General features: G+C 45.4%; 1 protein-coding gene across 2 annotated transcripts in view; it reads left to right on the top strand.

The window, feature by feature from the left end:
- The window catches only part of Homer2 (homer scaffold protein 2), a 94,605-nt gene that overhangs the window by 69,891 nt on the left and 1,741 nt on the right, over positions 1 to 22,973 (top strand). Inside the window, exons 3-8 of one of the 2 annotated variants that reach the window (XM_028754830.1) lie at positions 674 to 805; positions 10,593 to 10,685; positions 16,045 to 16,184; positions 19,401 to 19,557; positions 21,591 to 21,701; positions 22,623 to 22,703. In XM_028754830.1, coding sequence (XP_028610663.1) covers positions 674 to 805; positions 10,593 to 10,685; positions 16,045 to 16,184; positions 19,401 to 19,557; positions 21,591 to 21,701; positions 22,623 to 22,703 — 714 coding nt within the window. The remainder of the gene's footprint in view (positions 1 to 673; positions 806 to 10,592; positions 10,686 to 16,044; positions 16,185 to 19,400; positions 19,558 to 21,590; positions 21,702 to 22,622; positions 22,704 to 22,973) is intronic. The other variant, XM_028754831.1, reaches the window with a different exon arrangement.

Below are 22,973 nucleotides of genomic sequence, written 5' to 3'. Positions count from 1 at the left end.
TGTATTAAAAACATTTATTGGACATTTATTTCATGACAGCAATTCTGCTAACCAGAAATACAAAATTAGAAAACACATGTTCTACACAGTCTTCTCTCCCAGGGTCTGTCACCTCTCTTCTTCTTTTTGAGGTCATAGGTGGTAACAGCCAGCACTAGGCTCCTGTGTCCTTCCTTACAGACCCCTGCTTATACCAGTATGATTGATCTAGATCTGTTAACCTTCCACCTACCCTCTAAATTGGAATGTCTTCTCCTCCCCCTGGGGAAGCAAAGGCCCTCCTGCTGGTGGAAGTATTAACTGGTTTGTCTGGATATCTGAGTGGCAGGGATTTCAAAAGTGGGAGGCGGTGGGGTGGTTCCTCTGGGAATGTGCACATGGCTGGCCTTTAAGGATACTTTTATGCTTTGTATGTTTGGGGCAATAAAACATCAGTTTTGGAAACCATGCTTTTCTTGGGAGAAGTATTTTCCTGTTGATAACATGAAAGATCCTGTTTCAGACTGTTCTGTTGTTAAGTGTTTGAAATGGCCTTTCTCCTGGTTGTGTGTCTACACTGGTCAGAACAACTCAGAAACAAATACAGCAGAGGAAGTGCCTGGAAGCCACTGGCTTTGTCAGGACAAGATCGAAAGGCTCTAGCTAACACTCTCCCTCTGGCTGTCTCCTGCAGGTGATCATAAACAGTACCATCACCCCAAACATGACTTTCACCAAAACATCACAGAAGTTCGGGCAGTGGGCCGACAGCAGAGCCAACACCGTGTTCGGCTTGGGATTCTCCTCGGAGCAGCAGCTCACGAAGGTAGGTGCTCCTTCCCACAGCAGGCTGCAGATGGTTGGATGCCCCTCCCCTTTAGTAGCCCATGCTGCTGTGGGTGAGGGAGAGCCCTTTCTGAAATGGCAGACTCCATGAAAACTGAGCAGTCTGTGGAGTAAAGAAAGCTCACCAGGCCTGAGACAGTCAGCTGGCCTGGTGGCTGTCTGAGTGTCCATTGTCTGGACACTACAGAGTCCAGAAACACAGGGCAAGAAGCGGAAGTGCTGAGGTGAGGTATAGTTAGAATGTGAAATGTCCCCCACAGGCTCATGGTTTTGGTCTTGGTGATGCTGTTTGGGAAGGTTATAGGATCTTCAGGATGCAAGGCCTCGATGGAGGAGGTGGCTCTATAGGAACCAGATTTGACGTTTAATAGCTTGGCCTCTCTTTCTGTGGTGTGGCCAGCTTTTACCTCCCACCACCATGCCTCCCCAGCCGTGGTGACCAACCATGGTGACCAACCGTGGTGAACCACACCCCTTGTTAAGCTGTAACTCCTTCCATCCTGAAGTTTGTTCTTGGCAGCTATCTGGTCACGGCAGGAAAAAGAGTTAGTAAGTTACCAGGACATTGGTTATCATGACAGACTCTCCTCCTAAACCCTGTCCCACTATGCTATGGGTGGAGCTGGGGGCAGGGGTGGGGTGAGGGCGGGGTGGGTGCTCTAGAAGGGAGAAGTATATCAGAGCTCTGCCAGCCTGCTGCTCCGTCTGATGAAGCCTTCCAGGACCTGAGGATCCTCTGGCCATCAGACACTAGCTTCTCCTCATTTGCTGCGGGCTCCACAGTCTCCACAGACTTCCCAGGTCTTCAGCAGCGTGATGTAAAGAAGACACTTGACCAGTGGCTCTCACCTGTGGGTCCCAACCCCTTTGCGGGGTGAACAACCCTTTCTCTGGGTCATCTGTACATCAGATGGTTTACATTACAATTCATAACAGTAGCAAAAATCACAGTTATGAAGTAGCCACAAAGAACATTTTATGGTTGGGGAGTCACCACAGCGTGAGGAACTGTACTAAGGGGTCACAGCATTAAGAAGGCCGAGAAGCCCTGCTCTAGATGAAGGTGTGAGTTGGGGGTGGCGGGGAGTGCTGGCAGATGCGTGGCCATCTCAGAAGCACAACCCCCAGTGAAGTCCTACTATGTCTGTGGGGAAAGGGCCCAGTGTGACCGCTCCTCCAAGGAGCTAGTTGTTCACTCTGCCCCGTGATACATAACTGGGCACCCTGTGGGGTCAGAGGTCAGGATGACTATGGAGAACAGGTGTGTCTTGTGTAGAACGTATGGCATCTTTTCTTCTGGCACCGTGGTTGGTTCATCCATAGGTCTTTTGGTCGTAAGGAGGTTGTGTCGAGCCCCACAGAGAGCCCTTCCAGAAAGACTTGTCTTCTGAAGAGTGGGATTTCTGAGGGGCATTCATGTGGAATATGACTATTTCTTAGGGAATGGTTACACTTTGTGACCAGTAACATTGTTAGTTCCCAAATGTCTTTGTCACTAACTGTCCAGGTCTGTTTCTTCCCTTCCCGTACACGTCTGGCCTTGCTGATTTTCCCGGGTCTAGTGTAGGTTTTCTTGTATGCTTGGCTCAGTAGGGTGTTCAAGGCATGCCTCCAGGTATCCCATTGCCATTCCTCCAGCGCTGGCACCGTGCTGTGTGCTAGAGAGGAGCTGCAGACTGTCACCAAGGCTTCCCTGATTTGCTGTGACTGCTAGAAGCCAGCTTTTAGATGATCTTGTAGAGCATGCTGGGATTTCTGAATTTTATCTTGTGACCTTAGAAGGATTTTAACCCAAAAGTAAAGTGACCAGAATTGCATTTCAGATAGGTGTATTTTATTTTATTTTTATTTTATTTTATTTTATTTTATTTTATTTTATTTTATTTATTTATTTATTTTCCTGGAAGCAAGTCAGATTCAGTTCAGGGTAGAACTGAGGAAGATTTGAAGAAGAGATGGAGAACTTTTAAGAATTTTTAAAAGTTGGTGGGTTGGAGAGATGGCTCAGGGGTTAACAGCACTGATTACTCTTCCAGTGGTCCTGAGTTCAATTCCCAGCAACCACATAGTGGCTCACAACCATCTGTAATGGACCCTGATACACTCTTCTGGTGTGTCTGAAGACAGCTACAATGTACTCAGATACATAATTATGTAAATAAATCTTTAAAAATTGGAAGAACTTTGTCAGATGGGTGAGGGAGCCCAAGGCCCGAGGGGAGGTGACGGCAACCTCTTCTGAAATGGGGAAAGGGGGGTGGGGACAGAGCCATGGTGGCAGAGAGGACCAGTGTGCACTGTGATAATGACCGAGGATGTGATGGCCAGTACCTCCTATGTCTACAGTGGAGCAGGGGTTTCTGTGGTTTTCAGCCCCATGAGCTGCAGGGTAGGGAGAGGAGATGCTGGAGGTTGCCTCGTGTTACCCAGTACTCAGGCCTGCCCATTCATTCTTCAACCTGCATAGATGGTCCTGTAGGCTCAGACTGCTGGGCAAACATCAGGTCCTGTTTGGGCCCAGCTCAGCTCATGCTTTCTGCCTCTGTCCCAACTCAGAAGTTCCCTGGAGCCCAGGGTAGTTTGACGGAAGCACTCACAGCTTCCTGGTACAATCCTTTCAATCTGTAGACAAAAGAAAGTAGTGAGGATGGATGAAGGAGACGCTTCCATGGAAAGGAATCAAAGGACAGCTTCACACAAAAACTAGAACAAACTGAATGTTCCTGCCTTGGGACCTAAAAAGACCTTGATCTGAGCTACTTCCAGTTTCTCCCAGATGAAGAAAATGTCCTGTTATTAAGGAGGAGTGTCCCTTCTTCCTGAGTCTCGAGTCTCTGACAACACTGACATCTCTACCCTGTGACTAGGACCTGCCATCATCACAGAGATTTCTGAGATGAGCTCTCAAATATGTCCTTTATCCAGAAATACTTCAAATCAGCTTTTGCTTTGAAGGGAGCGATTAACCACACACTGATAAATTGCCCTGAACTGAGGCTAGCAGCCTCAACAAGGGGCAATTAGCTAGCACAGAGGGAGGGGCCTGAAGGTTCCTAAGCTTGGGCTGAAGGGCAGCTGTGACTCGGTATTTCTGACTTAACAGTGCAGACACCCACAGACCTACAGCAGGACCGGTAATCAGACAGTGTGGGCTGGAGAGAGAAACACCAGTGTGGACGTTTTCATATGTCGTTCTCTCTCCAACCCCCAGAAAGAAAATAGGTACCTTGTTCTTTGCAGCTTCCATTTGAGGGACCACACCACCACCACAGCCCAGGAAGTATGGCACAGAAACGTTCTGCTCCTTAGACAGGCTTTCCAAAAATACTAAAAGTTATATATTCCTGGAATGAAATGGGGATCCATGGGTCCACCCGCTAGAGAAGACACAGTTCCTCAGCTTACTGAGGAATGGTGGAAAGGAGCGGGTATGCTCTGATAAGATGAGATTCTGGAAAGAACCTAGCAGAGTTAGAACCAGGTTAAAGGGTGCGGCAGTCATTAAAGTTCGTCGTTCTGGCATCTGACCTCACTTTCCCACTGTTCTGAGTTTGCTCCCTTCTCACTCACTGCAGACAGAGAGAAACTTGTTCTTTAATTAGGGGAATGGCCCAGAATAGAATCTCCACTGCTCCAGGGCAGATGCAGTTAACTCATCTGCATATGTGGTGTTTGCTTTCAGCTTCGATAATGTAGTCTAGGGTGTAGTACTTACCTTAGTTGTCAATTTGACATTTATAGAACCACCTGAGAAAGAGTCTCAATGAGAAGTTGTCTACATTGGATTGGCCCGTGGGTATCTCTGTAGGGAATTGTCTTTGTTAGTTAATTAATGTAAGGAGACCCAGTCCACTGTGGGCAATACCATTCCCTAAGCAGGGGATCACCTCTCTCCATCTGCCTATGGATCAGTAACTCAAAGCTAATGCTCCAGTACCATGCATGCCACATGCACCCTGCCATTGTGACAGTAAACTAACCCTCCAAAACTGTAAGCAGGTTCCCAATTAAGTACTTTCTTTTGTTAAGTGTTGCCTTGGTCATGGTATCTCTTCACAGCAATATGACAGTGACTCTGAAGGGTGTGTGTGTGTGTGTGTGTGTGTGTGTGTGTGTGTGTGTGTGAGAGAGAGAGAGAGAGAGAGAGAGAGAGAGAGAGAGAGAGAGAGAGGGACAGACAGAGAGGGACAGACAGAGAGGGACAGACAGAGAGACAGAGCAGTTAGTTTCCCTAGATAGCCCAGGCTTGGCCTCAGATTTGTCATCCTCTTGCCTTTGACTTCTGAGTACTAAGATCATAGGTGTACATTGCTAGCCTTAGCTATGCTATGGCTCCTGTATCGGAAAGAGACTGTTGTGGAGGCAGAGGTGGAGGTGTGACCCATTAGGAACCTATACTACAAACCCAGATCAGAGATGACAGTGGCCTGTACCAGAACAGCAGCGGGAGTGTCAGAAACACCAGATTCAAGATATGTTGTGAAGAAGGACCCAATCAAATGCTTTCTTCTGTAAGCTTTACCTTGGTCTCGGTGCCTGTTGGCAGCAACAGTGACTGAGATACCCTACTTCCGCCCTGTTGGCTCTGAGAGTTCGGTGCCTTTTCTTTTGTTTGTTTTTCCTTTTGTTGGTCTTTCTTCTCTAGTCATCCTGCATCCATAGAACAAAGCAGGAGGTGGCTCCCAGCACTTTTCTGAAAAGCAAACAACCAACAAACAACAGAGATAGACATCTTCCTGGCTTCCTTGCGAGCCCTGGGTGCCCAGCCTTCCATTCCAAACCAAACAGAATGAGTAATGAAGTGGGTTGCCACCGTGAACCTGACCAACCTCTTTCCTCCTCACTGTTTCTGATAACGGTGAGATTCTGTCAAGCTGATAAAAAGAAAATCCTCAGGTAGATAGGGTTCAGGTCTTCAAGAGCCACCCCACCCCCAAATAGTCATTAATAAGGTCAAGCAGTCTTGTTTTTCATAAATGATGACAGTTTTGATTAAAATTATTGCAACTTTAGAAACGTTAGAAAATCACCTCAGAATTAAAAAAATAAATAAGCCATGTACTTGGCAGTGTATTTCAGAAAACCCTGTTTTAAATATTCTTCAATCCATGAGGTTTACCCTAGGAAACTGTAAGGAAATGTTGGTGGCATGGTGTAGCTACTACAGGGATATTCTTGCTGGGTCAGAGTAAGAAACAGACAAACTAAAAATCCAGCATAAGGAAACTGGTTAATGGACATAGTAACACACATCTTTAATCCCAGAACTTGGGAGGCAGAGGCAGACAGATCTCTGTGAGTTCCAGGCTAGCCAAAGCGATATAGTGAGAGCCCTGTACTTTAAAAAGGGAAGAGAAAAAGGAAATTGATGAGATAGCCTGGTGTGTCCTTCAGGATAATATTATGCAGCAATGAAGATAATTTAGAAGAAAGTCATATAAATGCTTGGAAGTATTAATGCCATATTATTAATTTCAAAATTGGCTATAAAATGAGATCTGGGATATCATTTCATTTTTAAAAGAAGTGATGCATGCATATATATATACATATAGAAATATATTGGATGTTTTTTGGTTAGTGCTCATCTCTAAATGGTGAGACCATAGGTTTTAAAAACAGTTTTTTTCTGGAGCTACTGAGATGGCTCAGCAGGTATAAGTGCTTGCCGCATGCATACCCTCCTGAGTTTGATCCCCGGGACCCACGTCAAAGTGCAGAGAGAGAATTGATGCCACGGGCTATTCTCTGACAGATACAATAACAAAAAATTAAAACAATATTTTTCTACACTTACACACATATGCTTTTTAATATAATAAGAAAGAAATATTAGAAAGCTTTAGGCCCAGAGGTGATCTCCAGCGGATGATAACTCTTTGGGTCTTCTGCTCCTGCCTCTTGCTCTCACGGTAGTGATCTCCCAGATGCTCACAGGGGTTTTGGATCACTTCCAGGTTTTCATTATTGTGGCTAATGCTGGGATTATGATCACTATATTGAAGGTCCCTTTTTTCATATTCTCAATTATTTTCTCTGCGGTTCCCCAGGACCTCTCTCACTGTGTCAGTAGGTATGAATATTTTTGTCACTCACAGTATGTGCTTTCAAATTGCTTCTCAGTGGGGCTGTACCAAAACACGTACCAAAGCAGAAAGACCTTGCCAGCACCGGGGTTTAGGATTGTGTTTAGCGTGTGCTAATTTTACAGGCAAAGAATGGTACCTTATTATTTATGCTTCAAATTCCAGCCAGGCCGAACAACCCTCCTTATACACTGTTTATTTGCTGTATTTTGCTCATGAATTTCACCATTTATTTATTGGCGTTTTTATATTTTCCTTTTCATCTTGTGTGAACTCTGTCAAACAGTAATGGTCCTTTTTTCTGTTGTCCTCTCCTGGATGAAGACACTTCCCTGGCTGCTGTTTCTCTTCTGAGTGAGTGGGGATTTTCTTCCTTCCTTTCTTTCTCCCTTCCTTTCTTTCTTTCCTCCTTTCTTTCCTTCTTTCTTTCTTGTTTTTGATTTTTTGTTTTTCCATTTGACATTTAAAAGCTTTGAATTGCTACATTGTCAAACCTGTCACGTCTGTGATTTTCTTTTCATGTCTTCCAAGTTGAGAAAATTACTATCCTAGCCCTCCAGCCATGATTTGATAAATGCTTGATTCTGTTTGCACCTAGGACTGATTTCCAAAGTCAATCTTTTTTCATAACTGCCTTTTAATTCATCAGGAGCTCGGCACACTAGTGTCCCACTTATAGCTGAATAGCCTTCCCCAATCATTTCCTGTTTGCCTTCTGTCCTAAGCTCACTTCTGTTTAGTTGACAGGACCCAATTCTCATGGCTCATTCTGCTCTGTCCATATCAACTGGTAGCACATAGATTTGTTTTGTTTGTTTACATTTTTGTTGTTGTTGTTGTTGCTTTTTGAGATAGGGTCTCACACTATAGTCCAGGCTTAGAATCCATTGTGTAGCCATGGCTTGGTGGCTTTCAATTCTGAGTAATCCTCCTGCCTCAGCTTCTCAAGTGCTGAGATTATGGCATGAGCCACTATGTTCAGCTTATAAAAATAAATAAGTAAATAAATAAATAAATAAATAAATAAATAAACAAACCATTTTAAATGAGCATTTCTTCAAACTGTTGTCTGATGCACCATCTGCATGCAGTACCTGAAGAGTCCAGAAGAGGGCACCAGAACCCCTAGAACTGGAGTTGTGAGCTCTCTTGTGGGTGCTGGGAACCAAAGCCCTGCAGTTTACAAGATCAGTAAGTGCTCTCAACAGCTAAGCCACTCTTTGGCCTCATTCTTCTTTCTTGTTACTTTAAAGCTTTTTTTTTCCTCCCTAAAATTTCCTTTTTAGTTTGTGTCTGTTTGAATGTAAGCAAAATCCTTTACAGACTTAAGAGTTCCTTTGGGAAGAGGGACCAAGCCTTTGCCAAGATTGTCTCCCTTCTCAGTAGGCAGGAACAAACAGCACACCTGTGCCTGTTCTCTGCCTGGGGCAGGGTGGCATAGTTTTCCAGAAGGAGAGGCAGGGCTTCTCCCCATCATGGTCCTTCAAAGAGGGAGTAGCATTATCCATCCGTCCCCAGTTAGTTTCATGTGCTTAAGCAGCAGGTGATGATTTTCCTCTGACGGCTTTGGAGTGATCAGGTTTGAAGCCTTGCATCTGTGGCTTGGTTAGTGGGTCTGTGCTGGGGGAAGCACAGGCTGGAATAGGAAGCATACCCTTTTTTCTTCATATGGGGTTCTGGGTTTGCCAGCATCTGCTGTCCATCAGGGTCCAGAATGCAGGCTCAGAGGAGAGAGCCTGTGCCCACCCATAGATGAGCACGTAACGAACCTCCAGAGCTGTCAGGGTCTGGCAGCCTACTGGCTTTTCCTGTTTCTCAGTGTTGCCATTTTAGCCTTCCTAGATATAGAATACCAGCGTTATCTGTAGTACTTCTCTGGTCTAACTGCTAATTACATTCTTGCCTGTCAGTGACTGTGAGCCAGTAACTGGTGTGATTGCCCTGGGACTTTAGGATTTTTTTTCTAAGGATTCTCTGTTTACTTTAGTTTATGTGTATATTTGTGTCTGAGTGTACTTAAGTGCAGTGCACAGAGATGCCAGGAAAAGGTGTTGGGTCTACTGGAGCTGGAATTACGGTGGTGTGAGCCACCTGACCTGGGTGCTAGGAACCAAACTCAGGCCCTCCTCAAGAGCACTATGCTCTCTTAACTGTTGAGCCCTCTCTTTAGTCCTTACTTTAGGATTTTTAAATTATAGAAACATAGGACTGGAGAGATTGCTCAGTGGTTAAGAGCACTGACTGTGGCTCACAACCATCTGTAATGGGATCTGATGCCCTCTTCTGGTGTGTCTGAAGACAGCAACAGTGTACTACATACAAATAAATAAATAAATAAATAAATAAATAAATAAATCTTTTTTAAATTATAGAAATATTAAAACATTTTTAAAATAGAGAACATAGGATAATAAACTGCGTATCAGCCAGATGTCAGTTAACTGTGTTGGTTAGTTTTCTCATTGCTGTGACAAATGCAACCTAAAGAAGGGTTTCTTTTGGCTTGTGCTTTGAAGATGCAGTCCGTAGGCGTAAGGAAGACAGGAAGTGGCTGGCTGGTCCCACAGCATCTGTACACAGGAAGCAGGGAGATGACTCCTCAGTATGTACACCCTGCCCCCTGAACATCCCCGAGCCCAGCTCATGGGATGAGATCTTCAATCAGAGTATGTCTTCCTCCTCAGGGAAACCTCTTTGGAAGATTCTAAAGAAGTGCGCCCTTAAGGTGGTTGCAAATCGAATCAAGCTGACCGTGAAGATGAACCACCATGTTAATGTTTTATCTTGTTTCACCTTTCTTTTCTTTTCTTTTCTTTTCTTTTCTTTTCTTTTCTTTTCTTTTCGTTTTGTTTTGTTTGGTTTTTCGAGACAGGGTTTCTCTGTGTAGCCCTGGCTGTCCTGGAACTCACTGTGTAGACCAGGCTGGCCTCGAACTCAGAAATCCGCCTGCCTCTGCCTCCCAAGTGCTGGGATTAAAGGTGTGCGCCGCCACCACCACCTGGCATTGTTTCACCTTTCTTGCTGAAGCATTTCAAAGCAAATTACATGATACTTAAACATAGGCTGTTTATAGCATTTTGTTGTTTTGTACCTAAAGCTTCCCCCTAACATTTTAGGAGTCTGTTTTGTCGTTGCTGCTGCTGGTCTGCCATGGTGATGGCGGCATCAGTACGACGGGGCCTCATTGTTTATATAGCAGGCTGCCCTAGACCTCTTTATGTGGCGTGAGCTGGTTTTGAACTTTCAATTCTCTCAGCACGGCCTTCCAAGTTCTGGGGTTCCAGGTGTGCACACCACAGCCAGCCTTGTTTCCCCTTTTCACGGCATTACCAGAGGAGTTTGTGGACTTTCCCATGGGTCCCTTCTGTGGAGAAGCTGTATTTCTTGTGATATCTTTGTATTAGTTACTGTCGATCAGAGGATTTTTAAATCCGTGCCTTCTCTCAGTTACTGCATCCAGCTAGTATCAGTAACTCTGAAACTGGTTCCAGTCTGACCGTGACCAGTGGTGTTTATTAGAAAAAAGGGAGTTCTTATCTTTATTTCCTTCTAATGACAGAATTTTTCTGCCATTTGTACAGAATTTATAGGCTTGCCATGGATACAAAATAATAAAGGTGGGTACTGGATACGGCCATGAATAAGATTAAAGTAATCCTAATGACTGTTCTATATATTCAGTTTGCAGAGAAATTCCAGGAGGTAAGAGAAGCTGCCAGGCTAGCCAGAGACAAGTCCCAGGAGAAGATCGAGACCTCAAGTAATCATTCCCAAGTAAGTAATTTGTCTGGGAAATACATCTGAGCATGATCAGTAATTGAGATTCCTTATTCCTTGTCACTCCTGGCAAGAAATGGGTAATTTTATCACAGGATATTCTGAAGGTATCTTTTTCAACTATTAGCCTGCTCTCGTTGAGATGCAGGTGGCATATCTTGATGAGACGCTGGAATCTCTCAGGTGTAGTACTATAATTTTGACAGAAAGCTATTGATACAATCAGAGTTGCCTGTTCCTGGCCCATGAAGAACTTCTGCAGTCACTATGTTTAAAGGTCAGCCTGTGGCTTGTGGTACAGTGCTTACTTAGCCTGCTCAAGACCAGGATTTGTTCCCAGCATTTCAAAGGGGATGGGCTTGATGAGCCCACAATGTCTGCATTGAGACATTTGGTGCTAAGTCAGGGTCGCTGTGCTTTCTTGAACTCCAGCAGCCTTGAGGACAGTGTTTAAATGTGAGCGGTAAGGCAGCGTGTTTACTGATTGTTGGGAAATCTGTAGCAAGATGCCCCTACTCACTAGGTGGGCACCTCCTGCTCACTAGGGAAAATGCTTGATACCAGAGAGCACCAAGCTTCTCCCTGTCTGAACAAAAGGCAGCTAGAAAATGGCGTTCCTACAGTTCTAAGTCTGGAAAGATCCAGCTTTGCCAGGATTTGTGTAGTCTGTCTGCTTAAAAGCGTGGCAATAATGGCTATAAAGGACCCATTTTTAACCTGAAATTAAAAAAAAAAAAAAAGATACCAGCATACCTGATGTCTTTGTTGATAAGCAAAGGCTTAGTCATCATATAGGTAGGAAGAGGGAAGGGGGACTCCAGAATTGGGATTTGGCTGAGGCTGACAGCTGAGCCGGACAACCTGCATGTCTGCCTTGCACACTTGTGCATCAGGTCTGAAGATAAGTCTGGAGACACTGTGAGATCTGGAATTCCCCGTTATTTATCACCCGTCTCATTAACTGGGTGGTCAGTAGCCTGCAGAGTTGTTATATGACATGGGTAAGACGCGCAGGTACTGAGGAAGGGTGTGTCTCACAAGGCTTCTGGGTAGCTGTGATCAGAAAGAGGTCAGCTCCAAGGAAAGGACCAGGAAGGCTGAGCATCTGAGGCAGCCATGTCCGGCACTCAGGACTGGACCCTGAGTCACACAGAAAACCTGAAGCCTAGGAAGCCAGGGAAGGAAGAGCTGAGCAGCAGGAGCCCTGGGAAGGAGAAACCTCAGCTTCACAGACCCGAGGGTGGAGCAGAGTCACTGAAGATGAGAGCCACCCGGGGCCTGTTTGCCAGCAGACGTGGTGGCTGGGATGCCAGCAGACATGGTGGCTGGGATGATTGGCACAGGCAGACCTAGGTCTGTCTAGACTTAGACACCCATTGGGCTTGCCATAGAAAAGATATTCCAGGAGGAGCTATGGACTGAATACATGCTAGGCTTCTGGTGGATATGAACTTTAACCAGTCCTTGATCCCACTGACAGTTTGATTTAGTGTGATAATTATTGAGTAATCATTGAGTTCTTGAAATGGAAATGTGAGTAAAAACTACAGGTCTTTTTTGTTTTTGTTTTTTTGTTTTGTTTTGTTGGTTTTTCGAGACAGGGTTCTGGAACTCACTGTGTAGACCAGGCTGGCCTTGAACTCAGAAATCCGCCTGCCTCTGCCTCCCAAGTGCTGGGATTAAAGGCGTGCACCACCACCGCCCTTTTTTTTTTTCATTTTAAAAAATCTACTATATGTTAGCTTTTGTGTGTGTGTGTGTGTGTGTGTGTGTGTGTGTGTGTGATATTGGGCACAGCCCCTGAGGAAGCCAGTAGCATCAGATCACTGGAGCTGGAGTTGTAGGCTGTTACAAATCACTGATATAAATCCCATGTGCTAGCAATTGAACTGGGGTCCTCTGGAAGAGGAATATGCATGCTTTGCTATTGTTGTTGTTTGTATTTTGTTTTTTGTTTTTTGTTTTGGGAGACAGGGTTTCTTTGTGTAGCCCTGGTTGTCCTGGACCTCACTCTGTAGACCAGGCTGGCCTTGAACTCAGAGATCCCCTGCCTCTGCTCCCTGAGTGCTAAGACTAAAGGCATTCTGCATCACTGCCTGGCTGTAATATGCACTCTTAACCACTGAGCCATCTCTCCAGCCCACCCCCGACCGTGGCCATTCGTAAAGGTTTCACTTACTCTGCGGAAATGGTTCCTGGTAAAGAGAGTTCTAATCCTCTGCCTTTTCCTAAATACCACAGCTTGTAGTAATAGCTTTGTACTTAAATGTCTGCATGTATCTAAAAAGTTTTGCTTTAAGATTATCTTGTGGGATAAATGTACCTAATAAGACATTAGATAGAAATGAGATTTTTGTCTCCTAAGCTTTAGTTTTTATTTGTCCTTCTGATACTTGGCTGTATGTTTTTCTTTTTCTGAACCATCAGCTGAATCTTTTCAATGAATGAACACTCTGACCAAGTTATCCAAATAGCTGAAAACCTAAACAGCCGAATTACAAAAACACTTATTGTAGGGTGTGTGTGTGTGTGTGTGTGTGTGTGAGAGAGAGAGAGAGAGAGAGAGAGAGAGAGAGAGAGAGAAATACAACATAGCAGACTGTCAAGAAAGAAATAAAGCTCAACTGCCCTTTGGCTAGGATGTAGCTCAGTGGTAGAATACTACCTAATATTACCTGACAAGCACAAGGCCCAGGTTCAAGCCCCAGCACTGGAAAACAAGCTCAGAACACATGCCGTACCACAAGATAAGGTGGTAGTTTATTACACCTTTCTTTCTTTTTTTTTTTTTTTAAAGATTTATTTATTATATATGAATACACTGTAGCTGTCTTCAGACACACCAGAAGAGGGCATCAGATCTCATTACAGATGGTTGTGAGCCACCATGTGGTTGCTGGGATTTGAACTCAGGACCTCTGGAAGTGCAGTCAATGCTCTTAACCACTGAGCCATCTCTCCAACCCTTATTACACCTTTCTAGTGCTGTTTTTTGTTTTGTTTTGTTTTGTTTTGTTGTTGTTTTTTCCGAGACAGGGTTTCTCTGTGTAACCCTGGCTGTCCTGGAACTCACTCTGTAGACCAGGCTGGCCTCGAACTCAGAAATCTGCCTGCCTCTGCCTCCCAAGTGCTGGGAATTAAAGGTGTGCACCACCACCGCCCGGCTTTCTAGTGCTTTTTTATTATTACTCCTTTTAACCTTTTTAAGAAAATACTTTGCAAGTCATGACCATTTCCTCCTGGTTTCCAGTATTCCCTTTTAAACCTTCTGTAATGCCCAAGGAATATTCCAATTTCACCATGGCTTATTCCCTTGACTCCTTAGAATTTGAGACAGCTGTGCTTTTTTCTTTTCTTCTTCCTTTTTTTTTTTTTTTTTTTACTAACATAAATACCATGGTAATGAATGTTCCTGCCTATCTTTGAGCATTTGATTGCTTCTCTGCAGGATAAATTCTGGAAATGGAAACATGGTTTGAGGTGTGGGCATTTAAAGCACTGAGGTGTTCTGTGCTCTTAGCCTCCAGCGATGTTCAGTTCTGACTCCCACCAGCAGTGAGTAAGGCTTTGCTTCCCACACCTCACTAAGAGAATTTGTTTATTTGACAGATGAAAAGTGTATCTCCTTTGGAGTTTTCCATTCTTTGTGACATTAAGGGTTTTTATGCTTATTGATGATGTGCATTGCTTCTTTTGTAATTATCATTGTCTTTCTTTACTTTTCAAAAGATTCAAGTATTCATATATTGATTTCTAAGGGCTTTAAAATTTTTAATGAAGTATTAAATATGTAATAATAATATATTTATTAATTCTTTGAGAATGTCACACAAGGTATTCCTCTTATATCCACCCTCCTCCCTTCTTCCTTCCCTCTCTCCCTCCTTCCTTCCCTCCCTCTCCTTCCTTCCTTTCTTTCTTTCTTTCTTTCTTTCTTTCTTTCTTTCTTTCTTTCTTTCTTTCTTCTTAGCCCACCAAGTCCAGTTCTTGCTGCCCTTACACTCTCAGATGTGAGACTGACCACAGGAGCATGGCTGACCCACCAGGGGACACATCCTTAAAGAGTCTATGTCCTCCTCCAGAAGACATCAACTATCTGTAGCTCTCCCTTTAGGGTAGCAGCTCTTGAACCCCACCCTCCATGCTAGAATATTGCCTGGCTTGACCATGTGCAAGGCTTGTTCAGACAACCACAGCTTCCGGCTTTGCATACGTCTTAATATGTGAAAATTTTAGACATATACTATATAATTTTAGACATAGACTACATAACCAGTTGTTTTATTGTAGCCCCATGCCTACTCCCTATCCCATGTTTTAAAGGAATTCCAGGGTATCTGAGTAAATCCAAAAATATTTTTTTAAAAAGAGGATTCTTGGGCCAGCGAGATGGCCCCCAGGCGAGAGCCCTGGCCATGAACATCGAGTGACTGAAATGACATAAATTCAGTCCAAGGAACGTGCAGTGGGAGAATGGATGCCTGGAAGTTGTTCTCTGACCTACACACACACACACGCACGCACGCAAATAAAATCTTCATTTTAATTTTTAAAAAGTGACTCAAGATTTTCACCATGGAAAAGGTCTTTAAATTTTACTTTTAATGCCTGCTACATGTATTTCCCCCAGGTTTCCGTTTATATTTTAATTTCGTTTACACCTTCTCTTTTGCAAGGCAGAAATTTAGGTTAGTCAAATTTATACCCTATTCTCTTCACACTTCCTCTATTTGCCTTTATGCCTGTTGGCTAAACAAGAGCTAAGATCTCATTCAAGACAAGATGAGGTTTTTCCTCCTTGTGGGTTTTAAAAGAAACCACTTCAGGATATTAATAAGAATGCTAAGCAGCATTGAAGCTAGCAAGCACCCTTATCTGGTTCCTGGTTTTTAATTAGCATATTGTTCTAACTCTCCATAGCCTCAGGATCTGTCGATCTGTCTGTTCTTATTTCTGACACTCTTTCTAGATCCTCGGGGATACTGTCTTAGTCTATTGTTTATACTAACCCCTTTGTCAATTGTGACTTCTGTCCTGGGGTATTTAAGGAGGCCAGATATTCAAGTTTGGCAGGGATTGAACATAGAAAATAGGAACGTAAAGTTTGAATTAAAAACCTCTGAGTGGTGACCCCAGGTATCATCGGGTCAATAAATCACAACTTATCAATGCTGTGTGGAGTATTCGGGGCCCTTAGGCCTGTGACTGATTTTCTTGGTCAGCCATTCTGCTGGTTAGTCTACATTGCGATGACTGGGTTTGTCCAGACTCATAAACTCATATTTTCTCATTATGCCTAATTTGCTGCCAATGTAAGGACAAGCAGTAACATGTGAAGATAATTCACTTTGGCCAGGAATCTGGGTGTGAAACCCCATCTTCCACTCAGGCATCCAGCGTCAATGGGACGGACGACGAAAAGGCCTCCCACACGAGTCCAGCCGACACTCACCTCAAGTCTGAGAATGACAAGCTGAAGATCGCTTTGACACAGAGGTGAGGTTGCTTCAGAAGCCACACGTTCTGTTCTCCATGCTGTGTCTCCTGAAGGCCTTTCCCACCAGGCAGGGTCCTGCTCAGAGTATCACATTCTCTGCCTCCTGGTCAGAGGAAGACCAATTGGCTTTGTTACCTGTCTGTGTCAGTGTCAGCCCGTGTCAGTGAGCATGTGTGAGCCTGTTAGTGTGGGGCATGTGTACGGGAGATATAATTACATGTGAGTGTGTGTGAGAATCTGCTGGATCTCTAATTGTGTTTTGCTTTTGAAGAGGAATACTTATTTATTCACCTCTGACAAGAAAGAGTCTCAAACATCTAAGAAAAGGATTTAAGAGCCCAAGAAACAGTGCTTCTCTCTGAGGAGCCCACACCCACACTCTGGGTGTGCCCTGTACCTTTCTGTTAACCACTGTGTTTCAATAAACTCCAATTCTACTTTTAAAGAAAGTCTAAGAAATTATGAAAAATAGTATGAAATTACACACAAAATCAATAATAGTCCTGTATATAAAAAAGATGGGATAGTATTTAAAGAAGAGGGTTTCTTATAAACTAGAACCATAAAATACATGAAGATACAGCTGGTGAGGAATGTCCAGGATGACAGGAAGCAAATGGTGTTGTTTTGAAACAGGGTCCCAGCATGGGCAAGCCTGCAGCTCATGGGCAAGCCTGCAGCTCATGGGCAAGCCTGCAGCTCACTCTGTATCTGAGCATAGCTTTGAACTCTGAGTCTTCCTGCCTTGAGTCACAAGTCTGGGGTTGTAAGCATGCATCACTCTAAAGTGATTTTTGAGGGTCACAGATAAATAATTTAACATATAACATATTTCTTGCCTTTAATAATTTCTATGGGGATAAAAGAGGGACAAAATTTATAGAGACCAGAGAGGTGACTCAACAGTTAAGAGTGCTTGCTGATGTTACAAAGACCAAGTTCCACTGCCAAAACCCATACTGGGTGGCTCACAATTGCCTGTAATTTCAGCTGCAGGGGATCCAGCATTCTTTGGCCTCTGAGAGCACCAGCACATGTATCATACACATGCATGTGTGCACGCATATGGGCTCATATGCATGCATGTGTACACATACAAATACACAAATCTTTGAGAATATGTATAGTTAACACACAGTTCTACATACCTATTATGTACAGTGTGACATCCAGTAAATACAGTATGTGGTGCTCAGAGTCAGCAGTCCTTTACCTCAGACACAGGTGACCTTTAACTGGAGGTTGTAAGGAGCTGTGTCGTTTGCAAGATACTGGTTTCTTCTGTGTGGTTCTGTGATATCAAGAAGACTTAATTTTTAAATGATAACACAAGCTATTCTCTGTTTCTGGGCCTTCAGCCAGATGCCCTCAGTCTCCTCTTCCAAGCTAGGATGATTCTCTCACCAGACTTCCCCATGGAAGAGCCGTATCACCTTCAGGCCCATCCTGTCTGGATTTTCCTACTGAACTATTGACACTAGGCCCAGTTAGTGAAGTGACTCTCTGCCTGCCCAAGGTCACACAGCTAAACGCAAGCCCTCCCATCTCCCTGCACGGCCTCCTTTGTTCACATGTGTGGATACGGTCTCTTCAGCCAGACACAGCCTCAGTTGGAGCCCCCTGCACCTCCAAAGAGCTGCCATTCACTGCCCCAGCTCAGCATCCTGGCTGCTGTATGGAACTTGATTCCTGTGATCTGACCTAGAAATTCCAGAAAGCACAAGAGGCTTTTAGGTCCCGCCTTCTGCATCTGGATGCTGACTGTTTTCTAGATGCTTCAGAGTCAAAACTGACCACTCTCTTCTCTTGGCAGGTGATTGTGAGGACTATTTTTGGCTGTTTAAAACTCACAGTGGGATGCCCTGATGAAAATATTCCAACCCTAAAAATAAATGTTTTCAAATCTGAATCCATTGAAAGTGAGTCGGGGAAAAGCCGTGAAGCCACTTCCCTAGATCAGCTTAATTCTCTGTCGTCTCCTCTGAAAGTCATCAGATAAAAACATCTTACTGGTTTTTCTTTTTTTAATTCAGTATGTGGCATTTAAAACTGAAAGCACACAGTTCCTGGTCACTTATAGATTCAGGAGGCTGTTGGTAGAAAGATAACATATTGTTCACAGATAGTAGTATATATTTAATTTTTTTCTTTAAGTCTTTAGAAAAAGGACGCTCCTTTTCTTTGGGGAAAATTTTTTGTGTATGGCACATGTGTGTGTGTGTGTGTGTGTGTGTGTGTGTGCATGTGTGTGGGTGCATGCACCTACATACATGTACAGAAACCAGAGGGAGAGGTCGGTGTTTCTGTCCCTTTTCACCTGATTTTTTAAGTCTCCATTTCTTGCTGAACCTGAAGCTCACCATTTTTCTGGGCTGACACTGCGTCAGTCTCTGTAGTCTATCTGCCTCTGCCCCTCAGAGCTGAAGTTACAGGTGCATGTGGCCATGCCCAGCTTTTACGTGGTTGCTGGGGATTTGAATTCTGACCCCTTGCTTTCATGACAACCATTCTTATCCAGTGACCCATCTTTCACCTCTTTTTGTTGTTTTATTTTAGACAGGGTCTCCCAGAAACCTTGGTTGTAACTTACAGAGATCCTCCTGCCTCTGCCTCCCAGCACAGGGGTCACAAGCCCGCACTACTGCCCCTGGATTTACATCAGTAAATTACTGCCCCTGTTTACATCAGTGCTATAAGTCAAACTCAGGTCCTCGTGTCCCTGCAACAAGCCCCTTAGGACTGAGCTCTGCCTGTCAGTAGAACTTCCCTTGGGTTTGTCCTGTCCAGCTCTGGTCTGTCAGCTCAGGTCACTTAAGTGCTGCGACTATCTGGCTCGAAAACAAGGAGAGGGGTAAGGGCAGTAATAACCGAGGGAAGCCTAGCTCCTTCGGTTTGAAATGTCTTCCTCACTGAGCACAAAGTCAAAAGTCAAAGCTGAGACAGGATGCAGTGTGAGCTCTTAAGAACGGCTCTATCCCAGCCCCTCTTCTAAGCCAACTTTTAAAGAAAAGAAGTGGGTGAACTGACATGTTCACACCGGAGAGACTCCAGTCCCTCCCGGCAGCTGACTGACTGGTAGACAAGAGTCTGAGCTTCCCTCGTGGGTGGGCCAAGGGGTAGCCAGCTTCCCACTCCTCAGCAGATGGAGGTGCCACCAGTGTGATGGGATGGACATCACTCCTGATCTCTGTCACTACCCCGGTTCACCCTTCCAGTGCTGCCAATGTGAAGAAGTGGGAGATGGAACTGCAGACCCTGCGGGAGAGCAACGCCCGGCTGACCACGGCGCTGCAGGAGTCGGCGGCCAGTGTAGAGCAGTGGAAGCGACAGTTCTCCATCTGCCGAGATGAGAATGACAGGCTCCGCAGCAAGGTGGGCTTCAGCAGCCGGCAGCACAGAAGGCCGGCCAGAGCGGGCAGAGCTGGGCCACTGGAAGCTCTTTCCCCCTCTCCGCCTTCACCCTGCAGGCAGGAGAGAAACATTTTTATCTCCTTCAACACCCCGTCTTCTCGCCTTTCTTTTTTTTGTTTTGTTTTGTTTTGTTTGTTTTTTGGTTTTTCGAGACAGGGTTTCTCTGTGTAGCCCTGGCTGTCCTGGAACTCACTCTGTAGACCAGGCTGGCCTCGAACTCAGAAATCCGCCTGCCTCTACCTCCCGAGTGCTGGGATTAAAGGCGTGCGCCACCATCGCTGGCTCTTCTCGCCTTTCTTAGTAGGACTTCAATCATGGAAATTACTGACTTTGAATTCCTGTTGCTAAGGAAAAGATAAGTGAGCCAGACATCCCTGTCAAGGGTTCCTCTATACCTACGCTAGGCTGGCCTTCCGTTAGAGGTGGGCTTCCCACAGCATCTCTGTGGCTTGGGCTTTCCAGTAGAGGGAAGGGAACCCAAGGACAAATGAGAAATTGGTCCAGGAAGTGTGGTGTATATTTCCAGAGACCCGCTCTTAGCCAAATCATTATTTCTAAAAATGTAAATTTGGAAGCCAAAAGAGTAATATCTTTAGAGAGGAGAAACGTGGGTGCCAACTGCTGGGTGACACTCTCTGTTGTCCTTCTTTGATCACTGAGAGTTTAGCTTTTATTCAGATTTCCCCTGTGGCCAGCTCTAGTGTCTCATCTGCTCTGCTCTGCAAAGCATTGAGATGGTCCTGTGAGATCCTCAAGGATGCCTGAGTAGATGTCCTCAGGTTTCTGTTTAGACTATGATGTGTGAGCCCAGTAACCTCTGAGTGTGAGCACACAGCGCTTCAGAGAACGCTCCGTAAGTGTAGGATCTCGGGGGACTTGTTTCTTGACCCACATGTATCACTTGTCCTGACTGGCCCGGGCAGAGCCAGCCACTGTGGTGGAGGCCCACGTCACCACCTTCCTTGGGCGCTAACTGCCCACAGAGATGCCTCTTGTCATTTTTATTTTCCATCCCTGTGCTGAATGTGCTGACAGCCAGGGCACCAGGCCAGCTGCTGAGTCTGCATGTTCCTGTCTGAGCCCTGGCTGATCCTGCCTGCCGGAGGGATCGACTGCTCCTCCTTTTCAAGCAAAGGATGGGATTTCTCCCTCTGGTCTGAGTGTTAGCCAAAGGCAGTGCTGAGGTGGGCCTCTCTCAGAGGAAACTCTTCCAATGCTTGAGTCTCAGGCTGGAGGTGTTGGCTGGGACTCAGTGTCAGCTGAAACTGATGATTTGGATCTTGGGGTTGGTGCAGCTACAGAGAAAAGCCTTATGTCAGAGACTGGCATCATCTGAGTGTGGCAGTGCAGTGCGTCCGCTTTTGGATGGTTTAGTGGCTCCACTCCCGCCCTCCACTCTGCACACACATTTTGGTTTCCAAGAAATGCTGAGCAGCTGATGACGGTGTCAGGATACAAAGGCTCTGTTCCATATCTTTCCTGGGTCAGACCCAGGAAAAGATGCAGTCCTGGGTTCAGACACTCACTGCTCCCCAGCCAGGACCCCTCCGTGTGGGGGTTACTTGCTAGTAGGTCACTGAGATATCTTTGATTTCTGTTTGGTAGCACCTGTCCAGTAGCACTGCCAAACTCTCTTCTTGGCCATCTGAAACCCTTGAGATGAAACCAGGTAATTCAGGACATGGTTAAAATGATACAAAAACCATTCTTGGGAAAAACAGATCAATTTAGAGGACATCTGGCCTGTGATGATATTTAAAGCAAGTCTACGCTTCTGGATGTGGCCACAAGAAAAGTCCAGAAGACTAGCACACAGGCTGGGCTTTATGACTTACCAGCCCTACTGGGATTAAGTAGTGCATCTCCAGCAATCGGGGGCAGACAGCACAGGGGAGCTGCATGGTACCTATAGAGGGCTGTCTTTTATGGCTTATTTGAAAAGGAAGCATAAAAGTCATCATGGCAAGCTCGCCTTAACTGTCCCGTTCTTTAAGATTGAGGAGCTGGAAGAACAGTGCGGTGAGATAAACAGGGAGAAGGAGAAGAACACCCAGCTGAAGAGAAGGATCGAGGAGCTGGAGTCAGAGGTCCGAGAGAAGGAGATGGTGAGTAAAGTGCTCTGAGCAGGGCCCTGGGTGTCCCTGGCCTAGCATGGCGACCTTTGTGACCTCTGTTCAAAGCAGGGCAGGGGACCCAGGACTCCAGCAACTGCCTGGATCCCAGAATGGAGAATCAGTGCTTGTACCACGGTTCAGCTTCCCCCGAGAGCCAGAGCCTCACAGGCTGCTTGCAGCCTTCTATTTATGACATCCAGAGTGAACCGAGGGTGACAGTGTAGCTCAGTAAGTGGAGGGCTTGCCTAGTGTTCATGAACCCCTGAGGTTTGATCCCCAGGATGGTGTGAACCACCATGGTGGCACAGATCTATAGTCATAGAGGCAGGAGGATCAGGAGTTCTAAGGCCATCTTCATTAAGGCCACCCTAGGATATATGAGGTGCTACCTGGGAAAAAGAAAAGATTTCCCAAAAGCCCCAGTCACTCTCCCAGATCACCGGCCAACAGAAGCGGAGTTCTGCCTCCGTTGTCAGGGTCATGCAACCAGACTTTCTGTTCTCACAGTCACTTCTATCTGGGAGACGGAAGTTAAGCGCACAGCACTGGCTGAGACATGGGAAAGTCAACGAAACCACCCTAAGCCTCAGTTTTTACCACTGCAAAGAGCAATTGTAAAAACACATGCCGCTTTACAGTGTATACAGATTTCACGTGCTGATGTGTCATATACTGCATTCACCCGCAGTCATGTGGTGCTTCCAGAATAGCATCCCTCCATTAGTATTCAAGTGAGCAAGACAGGGTCCCAGAGCAGCAGCACCCACTAGTGTGTGCACAAGTTACAAGGCAATTTTCAAGAGTATGCTTTAAGACCCCTCCATCCCTCTCTCCCTCCCCCCTTTCTCTGTCTCTGTCTCTGTCTCTATCTGTCTCTGTGTGTGTGTCTTTAAAAATGTCTGTCTCCCTTAGGAGTTGAAGGATCTCCGAAAACAAAGTGAAATCATACCTCAGCTCATGTCCGAGTGTGAATATGTCTCTGAGAAGTTAGAGGTAAGGGTGTACATTGGTCCTCAGGTGATTGGCATGGCCCTAACTCCTCCGTTCTCATGGTTACACCGAGGATGGTCAAGGGTGAGTTTCTGCTTCCAAACTGCTAGTGATGGCGTGTCAAGAGCACCACCCCCGGGGGGTGGGGGGGCTGCCTCAGCAGTGTACACAAAGGTTCTTGCGCACAGCCAGTGTGGGTGATAGTTTCTCACATGAAAGCGCTGCAGAACCACAGCCAGTAAGGAAGGGCGTGGGAGTGGCCCGGGTGAACCA

Source organism: Grammomys surdaster, unplaced genomic scaffold (assembly GCF_004785775.1).
Source record: "Grammomys surdaster isolate TR1022 unplaced genomic scaffold, NIH_TR_1.0 126036, whole genome shotgun sequence".
NCBI classification, from domain to species: Eukaryota; Metazoa; Chordata; class Mammalia; order Rodentia; family Muridae; genus Grammomys; species Grammomys surdaster.
The sequence above is the reverse complement of the archived record's forward strand: the minus strand, read 5'-3'. Positions and strand labels throughout refer to the sequence as shown.